General features: G+C 35.8%; 1 protein-coding gene across 2 annotated transcripts; it reads right to left on the bottom strand.

The window, feature by feature from the left end:
- Positions 1-2,545: 2,545 nt before the first annotated feature.
- Positions 2,546-14,530, bottom strand: LOC121634501 (prostaglandin E2 receptor EP1 subtype-like). Of its 2 annotated transcripts, XM_041977184.1 has the most exons (4): positions 14,333-14,530; positions 13,190-13,231; positions 12,214-13,118; positions 2,546-5,768 (listed from the first exon to the last, which is right to left on the bottom strand). In XM_041977184.1, the coding sequence occupies exons 3-4, from the start codon at positions 13,069-13,071 to the stop codon at positions 5,496-5,498; spliced, it is 1,131 nt and encodes a 376-aa protein (XP_041833118.1). In that variant the 5' UTR covers positions 13,072-13,118; positions 13,190-13,231; positions 14,333-14,530; the 3' UTR covers positions 2,546-5,495. The 2 variants fall into 2 exon arrangements, with proteins under 2 accessions (XP_041833118.1, XP_041833113.1); XM_041977179.1 differs by lacking the exon at positions 13,190-13,231.
- Between the last annotated feature and the right edge of the window lie 988 nt (positions 14,531-15,518).

Here is a 15,518-nt window from a genome sequence, read left to right as displayed (position 1 = left end):
AAGTTGTAAAAATTGAAATAAAGGAAAAACACAAAAGAAAAACAGGCACAGATATGTAGTGGTATTGATGAGCATATTGTTTCACCTCAGCATGACTACTTACGACAAAGAAAATGTCAGTGTTTTTAATGCATAGATGGCATTCATCAGATGTGTTTGATTAGATTAAAAAATATTCAGTGTACATTTCACAGCTGTTTAAATACAGATTACTGTAGAAAAATGACCTCTTACGTTGACCGAATTGAAACTATGTTATTGGAAAAGATAAGAAACAATTGGAGTGTAAATCCTTATTGAACAATTTAGCTAAATTAAAGTCTTTTCCTATAGTTGATACAAACCTCAGGGAGAGGATTTAATCACAATGCTGCATACAGATCTGATCTGATTAAACTTTCTGAATACTGTAACACATAGTTAACTTTAAGGAGGGAATGTAGATGTCTTTTCTTTTCCAAGAATCTAACCATGAAAAACATTACTTTCATGTTTGTGTGGGAGGGCTACAGCTGCAGCATGAGTTTGTCCAATAATATGTTATGGGATTTTTCTCACAGCACCTCTCACGCAAGTCAATTTTGTGCGCTCTTTACAAATTCTCTTTGACACTAACAGCTGGAAGTATAAAGCTAGGACAAAGGTGCTTGAGTTCACTGATTATTCATGTTGCATTACATAGTGCTCTTTCACAGACTTTATATGTGCCATTCCTAAAAAAAACATGTGAATTGTAAAACTGATTCTTTGTTCATTTTCTAATTTGTAGATCTTTTAAAACCCAGAAGAATCCACTGTTTTTACTCTTTATATAGTGGCACAATGACACCACTAAAAACATAACTGCTCACATTTGAAGATTTAAATGGCTTGCCTCCTAAATGCATCTTAAGGCCCGTTTATGCTTGACGCAGAAGAAGGATACACAGACAGACAGACAGTTTTGTCCGTCTTCTGCATCAGTTACGAGCATAATTTGTTCTGTTTTCAGGGAGCTTAGTTATCCGTTGCTTGACGAAGAAGGCGGAGCAATCCCACTGGAAATTGCGGGGGCAGTGCTGATCAGAATAGCAGATATTTGACCATCAAAAGCAACAAACCAGAGAAGAAGAAGAGGATTAGGAGGGGAAGAAAAAAACAGAAGAATGAAGATGAGCACAACTGTAGAAAATGTGCAAGCTTTTAAACAAAGACTGTATGCGAGCATTTAGGACGGGTTGTTTGGTTGGAAACATCTTTATAGTGATGCATAACTGCCACCAAACAGTGTCTGAAACTGATGTCGGCTCATGGGAGTGAACTCTGAACTTAGCACTGCCCACTGGTGGAGGAACTGACTTAACAACCATGGCAATGCAAAAGACACATGCAAATATTAGGATGACAACGTATGACAATGTTTGAAATGGACATTGCTATTCACGTAAGGGATAAAACTGACGCAGAAGATGGACGAAACTGTCCATCCATCTGCTGAATCTCTCCACTCCTCCTCTGATTGGAGAGAAAGGACCACTGATGAATATCCAGACACCCAGACAGCTGATCCTATCCAGCAGTTCAGTAAAGTCCCGTTTTAGCACCTCAGATTGTTTCACAGCATCTACACCATATGCAGTATGAGCTTTTCCACAGTTGGGTGCGTAGCCACAATTTGCATAATTTTGTCTGTCACATCTGATCCTTGGGAAAGCACAGTACTTTTGTACATTTTCCACACACTTTCTCACATCTTTCACATCAAAGTCACCAACAATCACAGTCTGAGGCACAGCCGTTTGCTTTTCTTGTCGCCTTTTATTGTTTGAGTTGTTCTTTGGTCTTACCCTGCTGTGTAGGGAGATTTCATCCTGGTCATCAGATGTAGATCCAGAAACCTGCAGCAGTGCAGCAAACCTGTTCTGTAGTTGCATGTCTGGTTGTTGAGGAGGAAAATTGTTAGTTTTCCTTTTGACAACTGGCCATGACTGTCTTGCTGGGGAGAGGGGTTGAGGGGCTGTTTTTTCAGCCAAAGATCTGACATTTAGTAAAGCAAGCTTCAGTGTGCTAAAAGCATTATCTGTCCAGTTTTTGTTACGGGTCGTCTGAGGCTGATAACATTTGATAAATTTTTAGAATGTATTAGCTGAATCTTGTTTCTCTGAAAATTGGGTCAAAGTGGAATGTTTTGGGGTGAAAAGATGGGACTGTTTAGTGTTTATAAACCAAACGTTACTTAGTTAGTTAAGCATTTTCTTTATATAGCGGGACTTCTAAAGGACAGTGCAATTAATCATAAAATTTCATGCAATTAATCACGATTAAAAATGTAATCGTTGCACAGTACTAAAGTTTAAATGAAAGATGTTGACACCTTTGTAGGTTCCAGCTATTGCTGCCTTATCTAGAATCCTTATTCTAATGTTATGGTTATATATGTGAAAATATAGAAAAATACATCCTGGATTCCTGCAATAAATTTCTAATGAGTTTTTATGAGATGTATGTCACATAAAACATAAAACATACAAGAAAAATCACTATCCAAACAGAAATGAATAAATTGCAAAGGAAACCATTTATTATGTAAATCTACATTCCCTGTTTTTCTTTTTTAAACAATTCCACATTCAGTTAGTTTCACTTCAAAATACAATAATACAGAATAAAAAAAATTAACACACTGTAAAGACAAACATTCACATTCATGTCACAGCACGGCACACGGTGTGTTTCACATCTTCATGCTGAGGTAAAAGCACAGCGTTTTCTCTTTCCTCTCATGTGAGCTTTAACACAAGTCATTGACCTTTACACTGAGCCAGAGAGGGAAAACAAAACATTTAAACATAAAACTTTCTGAGTCGAGATGTTTTCTTTAAGATTCCAAGTCCTCAAGGTAGAAAACAGTTCATCCTTTAAAGACCAACTCACTACATCCTTTTCATCTATTTGTAATGGTGCTTAAACATTTGGAAATGAAATCTTTCTTTGTGCATTAACATGATTAAAGAACTACAACCCAAATGTGACAAAAATATAATTCTCTGAGCTCTGGGATGTTGGAAATTTTCCTAACATAAACTTTAAGTTCCTCCACAATACTACTCTTGGACTAGAATTTCTTAGCAGCATGCAACATTAATTCCTTGATAGAACAACACCAGTACACCATATTTTTTCCTGGGATTCAGTTAATGTATTTGTGTATTTATGTTTCTTTTAGAGCTTGTGGACTCACCCATGTTTGAGTTTCTTGTTAAATCCAGCCTTAATACAAAATCATATAGCAGGTATGTTTTCCAAAACATTGTGGCATCCCAATCCACAGTTTACATTGTGAGATGATAAATGGGCTAGGAGCCATTGCCTGCTATCAGGCAGCATTAATGTTTCGTGTTCAGAATCGCTAAAGGTGATGAATTTATTTGTTTTAACAATACATTGCAATACAGATGTAGACGATTTTGCATCAGTGCTGCAACAAAACAGTTGATTATAATTAATGCAACGTATAGCAATGATGTTTCTTGATTTTCTGGAGGTGAAACAATAAAGTTCTCAAGTTGAAGATAACAGTGTCATTGTTTACATGTTTATAATGTTTGTCATATTCAGAATACTCAAATTAATTTCTGAAGTAATTGTATATATAAATAGGGAGTTCATTATGATCTGTCTGCTTATATTCATTGATAAAAAAAAGGAAGCAATGAACAGTAACATAGAAAATTGGAATCGGATCAAATCTAATCCGTGACTGTAATCGAATAGAATCGTGAGACCAGTGAATCTGCTCAGTCCTAGGAATTATCTATCTATCCAATCTATCCAAGTACATTAATTCTAATCTAACCTTTTGACTTTTAACTCCTAACAGTAACCATTTATAGGTTTGAGCAGCGTAGAAAAGTTTTTTAAAAAATCGCAAGTTAGATTGAAATTGAAATGTAGAAAAAAAGATTATTTTTCTTCTTTGTGGTTAGTTTAACACTGGGAAGACATAGAATTTAAACGTCCTCATGTAGGAACATGTACAGATACGTGGGACTTTAACACGTAGATGATGATGCTCTGATAGTGCTCTGTTAAAGTAACACTGTAATTAAAATTATGTATTTCTGACTTGTTTTGATGGCACAGTGACATTTATTATGTACGTTGCTGGAGCCTTAGTGCCATGCAGCATTCAGTGGCTAAGAAACCCAACTTCACAGTTTTGTTTTCCAGCCTGGAGCATTGCGTTCAAGACCGGCTCGAGCCTTTATGGGGTCCTAAGCAGAATTTGTTTTTATTTAATAAAATAAATGCATCTTGGCATGAAAACACTCTTGGGAGCCCTAAACAGCTGCTTAGTTTGCTTATTCTGATCACGGTCCAGCTGAGTTTTGAACCACATCTCGAATTGCTAGCAACTGGCTATCAATACACTGGCCTTTTTGAACACACACCCTGAATGATTTAGCAAAGAAACCCAAGACATTATTGGAAGATGAGAGGAAAATAAAGGGAGATCTCAGAGTACAGGGACAATGCAAGATGGATGCTAATATGACAAAGTTCAGTATTGCTTCTGCAAGATACTGAAACTTAAGCTGTACAGTTTTGTTAGAATTTATCACTAAAGTGCAACGTTTTATGGCTTGGACCATTGTCACATTCAGTCATCAATTCTGATCTGTAATGAAATGGCCTGGATGCTACATTTAATTAGAGGAAGTTTAGATAAATACATCGCCAGGCTTCATCACTGGGCTGGGATTCAGCTTTTTTTTTTTTCTCCTTTCTGCTGCATAACACATCTCATTTAAACTAAAAACCCTTCTCATCTAAGCCAAGTTGGCTTCATAAATCCACCAAGCATATTTTCCAACATCCTTCTGGCTTCTTTTAGTTAGGTATCAGATTCCAGATAAACCACAATGTTCTTTTTGGAGAGTGATGACTTTCTCTGTGCAGCCTCGTAACATTTTCCTGCATTAACAACTCTTTCTGAATTGTTAGAAATTTCCATTGTCCGTGCCACAATTCCAAAACATACAATTTTTTTATAAATATAAATAACCTAGTATAATATTTAGTCTCATTTGATTAACAATGTTTTAGGTTTATTTGTGGAGAATAACAGAAAATCTTAAAGGCTTCATTAGTTTGCAAGCACCGCATTCTCACACAGGACAAACTGGTATTGCACTCTTTTGTAAACTAATTTTCTCTGAGTTGGGCCCGTTCTTTTTATTTTATTTATTTATTTTTTTTTTCACGTTTTTTCATACATAGAACCATAGAACCAACTCAGATGTTATTCCTGGCCAGTCAATATTTCAGATCTGAAACAGTGAGATCCTCACAAGCTTCATTTACATCCATTAGGTTGGATTGAAATCCCACCAACCACAACAAGTATTATATGAATACTTGATCATCAAGTTCAGCATCGTCTCACTGGCAAGTGAAAGAAAAACAACAAAAAAAAAAAAAAAAAAAAATAAAGAAAAATCCTCACTTGTCCTCCTTTAAATCTTTTTAACACTGTTTTTCTCTGTGTTGTGAAGAGAGATGACATCCAAGCGGATGGAGCTAAAAGTTCTTCCCTTCATACTAGCTTGCTTTTTGGTGATGCGGTAGATTTTTCGGAGGACGGCTCGTCGCAGCAAGATGTAGACCCAGGGGTCCAGGATCTGATTCCAGGTTGCCATCCTGACACCGGTCACCATGAGCTTACTGTAGGTTTTGTTATCGAACGTAATGCCCATGTAGGAGTGGGTGGCTGAGATCAGTCCAAAGACCTAATGCACAAAATAGAAAAACAAAAAGATGAATTGTCTTAAACTAGCCTTGAATCATTTCATAAACATATTAAACTTGAAATAAACCAAGGCGGAAAAAACTTGTGTGCATTTGACTTTGATGTTTTTAACCTCTTGACTACATTCATTTGACAAACTTAGCACACAAAGTAAGGAAATCAGTGTGTGGTGGATTATTTCTTTGCTCTAACAGTGATTCTTGGCAATAAAACCTGTTTATATCTTCTTTAAAACAAGATCCTTTTAGACATTTGTAAGGAAGGTAGTAAAGATTTGGCAAGTCTTTAATAGGCACAACCCACATCCTCAACTCTGCTGCTCATCCCACAAATGCATTTTCCTCACAAATTTAATGTGGATGGGACGTGACAAATAAATATGTAAATTTTACTCAGTTTCCCTTCCAAGTACTAACACGTTATTCACCACTGGAAAGCTAAGATTCTTGAGATGTGAATGATATTTACTATGCCACCCGCAAATACAATATATATTTGAAGTTACACTGTGCTCCAGCAGCAGATGATACTGCAACAACAACAAGAAAAAACAATCCTGTTACATCAGCAAGGATCCAATAAAAGCAGTCTGGTAAAATAGTGGCTCAACAACAAGTCTTTTATCCATAAAAAAAACATTTTAGACAAAAATTGCAGAATTTTAAGGGGTTATAAGGGAAATAAACAGGTTTTCCAACAGTATAAGCATTGTTATAACAAAGAAATTATCCACTAAACAATATGTTCTTTACTTTTAGTGCTAAGTCTGATTGTATTTTGTACTTTTTTTACTCACTCATTGAACAAACCAGCATCCTTTAATTCATCAACATTAGAAACTCCAAATTTATCACAAGAAAAGACAAAAGGCTGGCAACCTGAGCCATGACATGATATGAGGAATCTGATCTGTTGTATTTTGAAGCAGTTCATTCTAATCCCTCCTGTGCGGCCAAACATTTGTAAAACCTTATAAAAACTTTATTAGACAATAGACAGGAAATCCAAAAGGTTCCAAAATGACCAAATATGCCAATCTAAAAATTTCACATATATATTAAATTACACACGTGTAGAACATTGTGTGATTAGAGGAATAAGAGATAAAATACACAAATCTGTTACTGGCAGATAGCTGGGAGCCAGGTTAAATGTTTTCATATTTAAAGTAGCCAAAATTGAAAAGAAAAACTGGATCACGTGTGCTATAAGCTGGACATGCTTGAAGACAGAAAATGTTAGCACATATTCAGTCTGGGGTATAAAAGCTTGAAACTATTAGCAAAAGATCTGGAAAAGGGATTAAAATGGGGTTAAACAGAATTCATATATTGTAGAATTTTACACAGATATAATTGTGCAAACTGAAACGAGGTTAAAAAAAGATGAACCAGAAGAATGAATCTTAGAAATGTTCCCACTTCTTGTTTCACTCTGTGTTAAATGGAGTTATTCCACGGCGCTGTGTTTTTATGAAGAGCAATGCAGAAAACCCTTGAAGCTCTTCACAAATAACTCCAAGACTCCCCACAGTTATGACTAATAATGGACATAATGAGCCTCTTGAGGGTCTTACTAAAGCAAAGTTTGGACTAACAGGTTTCATGGCTTTCCTTGTAATCTAAATTCTCTAAAAACTCCTTATCCCCTGGTGTCGCAAATTTTTATCAAAACACATCTGGCCTTTGCTTATTTTGTATGTCTACATCTAGTTATTCTATTTTATTTATTTGTTTGCTATCTATCTATCTATCTATCTATCTATCTATCTATCTATCTATCTATCTATCTATCTATCTATCTATCTATCTATCTATCTATCTATCTATCTATCTATCTATCTATCTATCTATTATTGTCTATCATAAAATATTTTTCTGTAGTTTTCTTTTTTCTTTTAAAGCTCACAGTGGCTGTTTATTCCCAGTACTGAACAATGTAAACTGGTCTTTTTATTTTCTAGTATTATATCTGCGGAGCACAAATCGCCTAAACAATAACAGCAGCCATGTTTACAATGACAAATATTTTATTAATCTGATTAAAATCCCTCAAACATTAACATTTAAATTCAAACACTTTCAAAGAGTTCATTATTTACATTTCACAAAGAATTTTAAAAGAATTACTCTTTTCCTGTGTAAAAAAAAAAAAAAAAAAAAAAAAAAAAAAAAAATGGGCCTGGCTGCTAATTTTGTTTACTATATTTTTATTTATTTTATTATCTGTTCATTGCAGTAATGTATGATTATTTTTTTTGTTTATTACATCCTCTAAATAAACATATATCAATCTGTCTAATTTACAGAAAATACCACAGCTGTCTCAACATTAGTCCCAACTACAAATCTTAGGCTGACGCCTGCTATTTACAGACTAGTAGAAACTGTCTCATCACAGAGTAGCTATATTTTACCGCCGCTAAGTTTCACCTCATGTGGTTGAAGCATATGCAGGCCAGTCAGAGAAAAACAATCAGATTGTTGAATGGTTCACACCACTCTTCACCATCTGATTAAACATTCAATTCTTACTGAGCCTGATTGGATCAATCTGGTCCAACTGTGGTGTTTTTTGTTCCTACTGAACTCTTAATCTGATTAAAATAAGTACATGTAAACACAGCTAGCACCTTTTATTAGCATATTATCAGTAAGTGTCCAGATGAACTGAGATGTTTATCTTATTTTACTGGAATTAAATCCACATTGTTCTTATAAAAATGTGATCTATCTGATGATGTATATGTTGGTTTTCAACTTCTGAAATGGATTATTTTGCATTATATAAATACAAGTAATCAACAATATTTTTAATTCTTTTATGAGGAAACAGGTGAACATTGTACCATGTTTAACTATCCACTAATTACTTATTTTTGTAAATAATTTCTTCTACTTTTACAGTTAAAGATGTACTTCATTTAATGTTTACAAACTGAAATAGGGAATTTCATAAAAAATAAATTTGATCAGAATTTTAATAATTAGAAAAATAACTGCTTTGAAAATTCCTGTTTTATTTTGTTGACATATTGGAGTCAATCTAATGCCTCATCAATTATAACTATTGATGATAAATAATGTGGAAAAGTGGAAACAGCTGAAAAATTTATAACATTTTAAAATTTCTTCCCTTTTATTGAGTCAGACTTTAAAACATTTCAAGTAATATTTTTTTATTAAATGACACAATTAAATTGACACTTAAATATTCTTGGTAATAATTTTTGTACTGAGGTAGGCCTTTAACTTTGAATATTCAGATAAAATATTATCTCACAGAAATGGTCTGATTTTCATAAATGTGAGACAGAAAAAAGTGGAATATTAAGTCAAAATGGGTTTATTAGATATTTTCTTTCCACCAAAATCAAAAAAAGACATGTCATAAAGCAAACCAACACAAAACTTTACCCCATGCTTGTTTTTAACTTCGTTTCCATGTAGATGTATGTTTCTATTATTGTGCAGAAATGACACTTTACAAATCAATTTAAAAATCAAATATGTAATAAACTTGTTTTTTTAAATAGTTTTCTTAATAGTTGAAACTTTTTTTAATGCCTGACTTATAACCCTAACACTGATTTCCAAAACCCAAAATGATCTGATCAAAGCAACAACAAAAGAAAGCACATGAAAATACACAGTAACAAAGTTTTATACAGTGACCAAACAATTTAAACAGTTCTGTATAATTCATGGCTCTCTCCCATTATAAAAGAAAAAGCATAATTAAAATAATTATCTTATATATATACAATCATATATGATTGCACATTATTTGTTAATTTGTTCTCCAACATGACGATTACACTGTTGCATCACGGCATGTCTGATCTGAGGCTTGTCTCCTTGCCCTTTGCCCTCATCCTCTTTCCATGAGCTGGCCCAACACGTTTTAATTAGAGTGGTGTGAAAAAGTGTTTGTCCCTTTGCTTATTTTTTTTAGCATGTTTGTCACATTGAAATGTTTCAGATCATCAAACAAATTTAAATATTAGTCAAAGAAAACACAAGTAAACAAAAGGGATTAAAAAAAACCCTAACCTACATGGTCCTGTGTGAAAAAGTGATTGCCCCCCTATTAAAATATGACTGTGGTTTATCACACCTAAATTCAATTTCTCGAGCCACACCCAGGCCTGATCCTGCCACACCTGTTCTCAATCCAGGAATCACTTAAATAAGACCTCCCTGACAAAATGAAATAGACCAAAAGATCCTCTAAAGCAGGGGTGCCCAAGTCCGGTCCTCGAGAACTATCATCCTGCAACTTTTAGATGCAACCCTTCTTCAACACACCTGAATCAAATGACTGGCTTGTTACCAGGCCTCTGCAAAGCTGATTGACATGAAGATGACATTTGATTTAGGTGTGTTGGAGAAGGGTTGCATACAAAAGTTGCAGGATGGTAGATCTCGAGGACCGGACGTGGGCACCCCTGCTCTAAAGCTAGACATCATGCCAAGATCCAAACAAATTTATGAACAAATGAGAAAGAAAGTAATTGAGATCTATCAGTCTGAAAATGGTTATGAAGCCATTTCTAAAGCTTTGGGACTCCAGCAAACCACAGTGAGAGCCATTACCCACAAATGTCTAAAACATGGAACAGTGGTGAACCTTCCCAGGAGTGGCCGGCCAACCAAAATTACCCCAAGAGCGCAGGAATGACACATCCAAGAGGTTACAAGAGACCCAACAACAACATCCAAAGAACTGCAGGCCTCACTTGCCTCAGTTAAGGTCAGCTTTCATGACTCTACCATAACAAAGAGACGGGGCAAAAGTGGCCTGCATGGCAGAGTTCCAAGACAAAAACACCACTGCTGAGCGAACAGAACTTCAAGGGTTGTCTCAATTTTACCAGAAAACATCTTGATGATCCCCACCACTTTTGGTAAAATACTGGACTGATGAGAAAAAAGTTTCTTTATGGAAGGTGTGTCTCCCATTACATCTGACGTAAAACTAACACCGCATTTCAGAAAAGGAACATTGTACCAACAGGAAAATATGGTGGTGGTAGTATGATGGTCTGGGGCTGTTTTTCTGCTTCAGCACCTGGAAGACTTTTGATGATAAACAAAACCATGAATTCAATCCTGAAGGAGAATGTCCGGCCATTTGTTTACGTTCTCAAGCTGAAACTAGGGTTTTACAGCAGGACAAAGATCCATAACACTCCAGAAAGTTCACCTCTGAATGGCTGAAGAAGAACAAAATGAAGATTTTGGAATGGCCTAGTCAAAGCCCTGACCTGAGTCATACAGAGATGCTGTGGCATGACATTAAAAAGGTGGTTAATGCTCAAACCCTCCAAAGTGACTGAATTCTGCAAAGATATGTGGGCTCAAATTCCCCACAGCGCTGTAAAAGACTCATTGCAAGTTATCGCAAAGGCTTGATTGGGCCACTCTTAGGCTGCTAAGGGTGGCCCAATCAATTATTAGGTTTAGAGAGCAATCACTTTTTCCACAAAGGGCCACATAGGTTTGGATTTTTTTCTCCCTTAATAAAAACCTTCATTTTAAAAACTTTTCTTTGACTAATATTTAAATTAGTTTAATGATCTGAAACATTGCAAAAAAAAAACAAAAACAAAAAAACACAAAAAACAAAAAACAACACTTTTTACACCACTGGATTGTTACCTGCAGCTCATTCTGTTTCCACATGAATAATTCTACTAATGTGGTTCAAGTTTGGCCAATTAAAGTAAACAATTCACTGCAAATGATTTTCAAAGGAGCCTCTGAGGTAACTGTATATAAACTGGTTTGTGTGTAGAGTTTTGCACTAAATGTTCAAGAAATCTGAAATGTTTAACATCATTGATGAATGTTTTTTACATATATAAATTTTTTGGGAACTCTTTATTTTACTTAAATTTAAACTCCAATCAGCAAAAGGAAATTTGAACACTTTAAACACTGTAAATAAAATCTTATAACGTTGTAATGATTAGAAAACTGTTGCAAAAAAAGTAGATCCTTAAATATGACATTTTTCAAGAATTCACCCACAGTAAAGAAATGAAAGGTTTTCCTTCTGGAAAGACTCTTTCTTTTTAGATGACAATATTAAAAAGTTTATGAACATTTGTCTCCCAGTTTTGGACTCCCTGGATCTATCTGGATCTTGGTGGGGTATATATCAACTGACAAGTCTCTAACTGGTCATAAAGGGTAACCTTTCGCAGCTGTGTACTATTTCCTAATTAGGTATATTGAGCTGAAGTGTGTTTGCATGTTTCTGTTGTTTCTGTTTTTGTATCCTTGCTGATGTTTAGAAAAAAAAGAAATATTGCAGGAGCTCCTATTTATTAATCATTGTTTTACTGTCACAGTCCTGAAAATAAGAAGATATAAAGTGACAAATATTAAATTTAACACATGTTGGATTTTGCACAAACTCACCAGCAGAGGGCTCCAGCAGATGCAGGAGGTGACCATGATGCCCACCAGCTGGACCACCATTTCTGTGTCATGAGACCTCGTTGAGGACCTCTCAGAGCCCCTCTTCTTCAGACGGGTTATTATAAGTGTGATCCCACTGATGGTGTTGCACACAAAGGCCATCGCCAGAGAGCTCAAAGCCATTCCAGAAAACAGTATCATGAAGGCAAGATCAGTGGATTTAGTGTCCTCCACCACCCTGATAAAGCACCACGTCCCTGGGTACTGATAAGTGTACTCACCTAACTGAAAGGTGGGCAGCAGGGCTATGCATAAAGCCATGAACCATATCATAGTTAGTGCTGTTTTTGTCCTTGCTGTGGTCACCAGCTGAGCATGCAGCAGAGGTTTGGTAATACCCAGACAGCGTTCAACAGCCATGGCGCAGCCCAAAAACAGTGGGCAAAGACCAAAAAACACCATGCAGCCTCCCAGAAACTGGCAGGAGGCATCTGGATTTGCAGGATTACCCTGAAAGCTCGATGTAAGATTGCTCGTGGACCCAAAACTCGCCGAGTATCTCCTCATGACCAATGCTCCAGGGATAACATGTCCAGCCAGATCTGTGGCCACTAGGGAGCTGGCAAACAGAAGGAAAGTGGCCTTGGACCTCCGGCGGTAGCGGTTATAAGCCTTGACGAGAATGAAAAAGGCTATCACGTTGAACAGGATGCCCAGAGTCATGTTGAGGCCTGCTGACGTGGGGTTCCGTTGAGTGGTGGCATTACCCGCCAACTTAATCTCAGGGTCCTGCAACATGGTGGTGTGGTTACGGAAGGCGATGAGGCTGGAGGAGTTGAAGTGCTGCATCGCCAGCATCACAGCTAGGCTCTGGGCCTGATGTGGTTCCTTTAGCTGAGAGGATACTGAGAAGCAAAGAGGAAAATTATCTTTTAACTATTGTAAAAAATCTGGTAAAGAATTTCTTTTAGGTTACCTTTGACAGAAAAGAAGAACGGCCACACCCTTCCACCAATAGCTGAAATAAATCCCAATTTAGAGTCAGCATCTAAGGCACATAAATATCCCCAGACAAAGAAAATGTCTGATTTTAAAAAATGAAAGATTTATTATTAAAAAAACAGCTAACAATGATTCACTATGGAATTTTGCTGTTACACAACAAAAAGTGAAAATCAAACCAGCCTTTAACCTTGATTGAGCTATGGAAAATAATAGATTAAGCTGAAACATACTTCCATATTTGGAAAAACCCCACCCATCACCTGCTCTTCAAGAAAACTTCCAACCACCCTTCCTGTTTGCAAAATTAACCCTAATTATCTTTTCTCTCCACCATCATCATCAATCCTTTTTAAGGACATTCTGCAAATTATCAATGTCCTTTAACTCCTCTTTAACGGCACGCTAAGCTGCAAAGGTCAAAGAGTAACCATTTTCTTTTAAAAACAAATTTCTTGGCAGACTTCTTAAGGTTTTGGAAAGAAGAGCTTCAGTTTTCTCTTGATAAAACAACAGGGGAATTCTGAACAAGTCCGGACTGTTGCTGCTGAGCACAGAGGCACATTCCTTTAAAATGCAGCAGCACTGACTGCCCATTAAATCAAATTACAGCAAATCACACATGTAAGAATAAAATATTAAAATGTGCATTTACCTTATTTTTTATTTAAGAGCCTTTTTTCTTATTTTTACACACAATTGCTTGTATTTTCCTCATATAAGATTTTTATTGATTTGTTTACTGATTTTTCTATCATTTTTGCTAGTTTTTTTTTTTTTTATATTTCCTGCTTTTAAATTTCAATATCGCTGCTGTCGGGCGCAAACCTCCTATCTCCAAAACTGTCACTTTTCAAAACATGAAAAAAACTGTATGGTTTTGTAATTACTGGACATAATGTCATCAAACTTTGTATTGTCTTTTAATCATATATCTTTGGTTAAATATTTAAACCAACTATCATACATTTCTGACATTTTAGTGTCAAATTGTGCTTAATAATTTCAATAAATCCATAATCTGAGCAAAGATTCTTCCTAAAATTAACATTTAAGCACTATTCAAAGTACATTTTGTCTTCTAAATATATAGACCCATGAAAGTAATTCTACCTACCCTTGATATGAAAAATCCATTGAGATGTTTAGGATTACTTTGATTATGACAATTAATCAAAATATCCATTTATAAATAAATATAAATATATCCGGGTTGTTTTCCTCCTGTGTTGATCCAAGGTAAGATTTCTTCACCTGAGGATTTTCTTCTTCTGCAGCTGAATAGCAACTCCTTTCAGAACAAGCAGCCTCTCTGACACATTTCATGAGTGTGTTCTCTGTTGCTCCCAGACTGGGTGGCTTATATACTCCTGCAGCTGCACTAAGATTGCATTGCCTCTGGGTGTCTCCATCACTAACAACAAATTATTTCCTCAAGGCAGAGAGTGCACACTGGAGTGAATGAGCCAGTCAGAGAAATCCCAGTGAGGAAAATAAATATTTAAAATCCAGCTGCTTATTATGGAGAAGTAAAAGTGCCTCAATGGAATAACTATATATATCATTAAATAATTAATTAAATGTGTCATTAATTAAGTAAAATGACAACTAAATACATTAATGTATTATTAAATGTATCACTAATTCATTAAAATACCAATTAATGTATGTAAAAACACACATAATTATTTCACTATTTAACTCATTATTTCATGGTCCTGTGTTGCAGTGCATCATGAATTTCTTTTATCTGCCCATCAAAGTCAGTGGGTGGATCCTGACGCCTGATTGGTTACCCTTGCCACAAGTCCAGGTAAATATGCTTTAGATAATGAATCGATGCAGAGCTAGTGAACACAATCCAATAAACTGTGTGGTGCTATTCACCTCTACATTGGTTTAGATACTCTATTAAACAAACCCATAGAACAAAATTTTATTAGCAACTGCAAAATATCAAGCAGTGTGTGAGGTGAAGGAGCTGCTGAGCAAAGCAGCGGATTTGATTGCAGAAGCTTTAAACAGAACTTCGACTTGATGCTCCAGAACTGCAGCCGGGTCAAACTCCAAACGCTCTGGTCCCTGTGTGTGTTCTGCTTGTTGTATCCTGGTACCAGAGAAGCAGTGGAGTACTTCTTTTAAACTGGTAGTCACTCTATGGTCAATATATTGGTTGAAAAGTGACTAAATAAGTGCTACAACTATCATAAATTCCTCTGCTTACCTCTCTGGGTCAGCAGGTCACATCATCTGCTAGCTCTAAAATGTTTCTCACTGCCTCCCTAGAAAGTTCACAAAAATCA

Source organism: Melanotaenia boesemani, chromosome 2 (assembly GCF_017639745.1).
Source record: "Melanotaenia boesemani isolate fMelBoe1 chromosome 2, fMelBoe1.pri, whole genome shotgun sequence".
NCBI lineage: Eukaryota > Metazoa > Chordata > Actinopteri > Atheriniformes > Melanotaeniidae > Melanotaenia > Melanotaenia boesemani.
The sequence above is the reverse complement of the archived record's forward strand: the minus strand, read 5'-3'. Positions and strand labels throughout refer to the sequence as shown.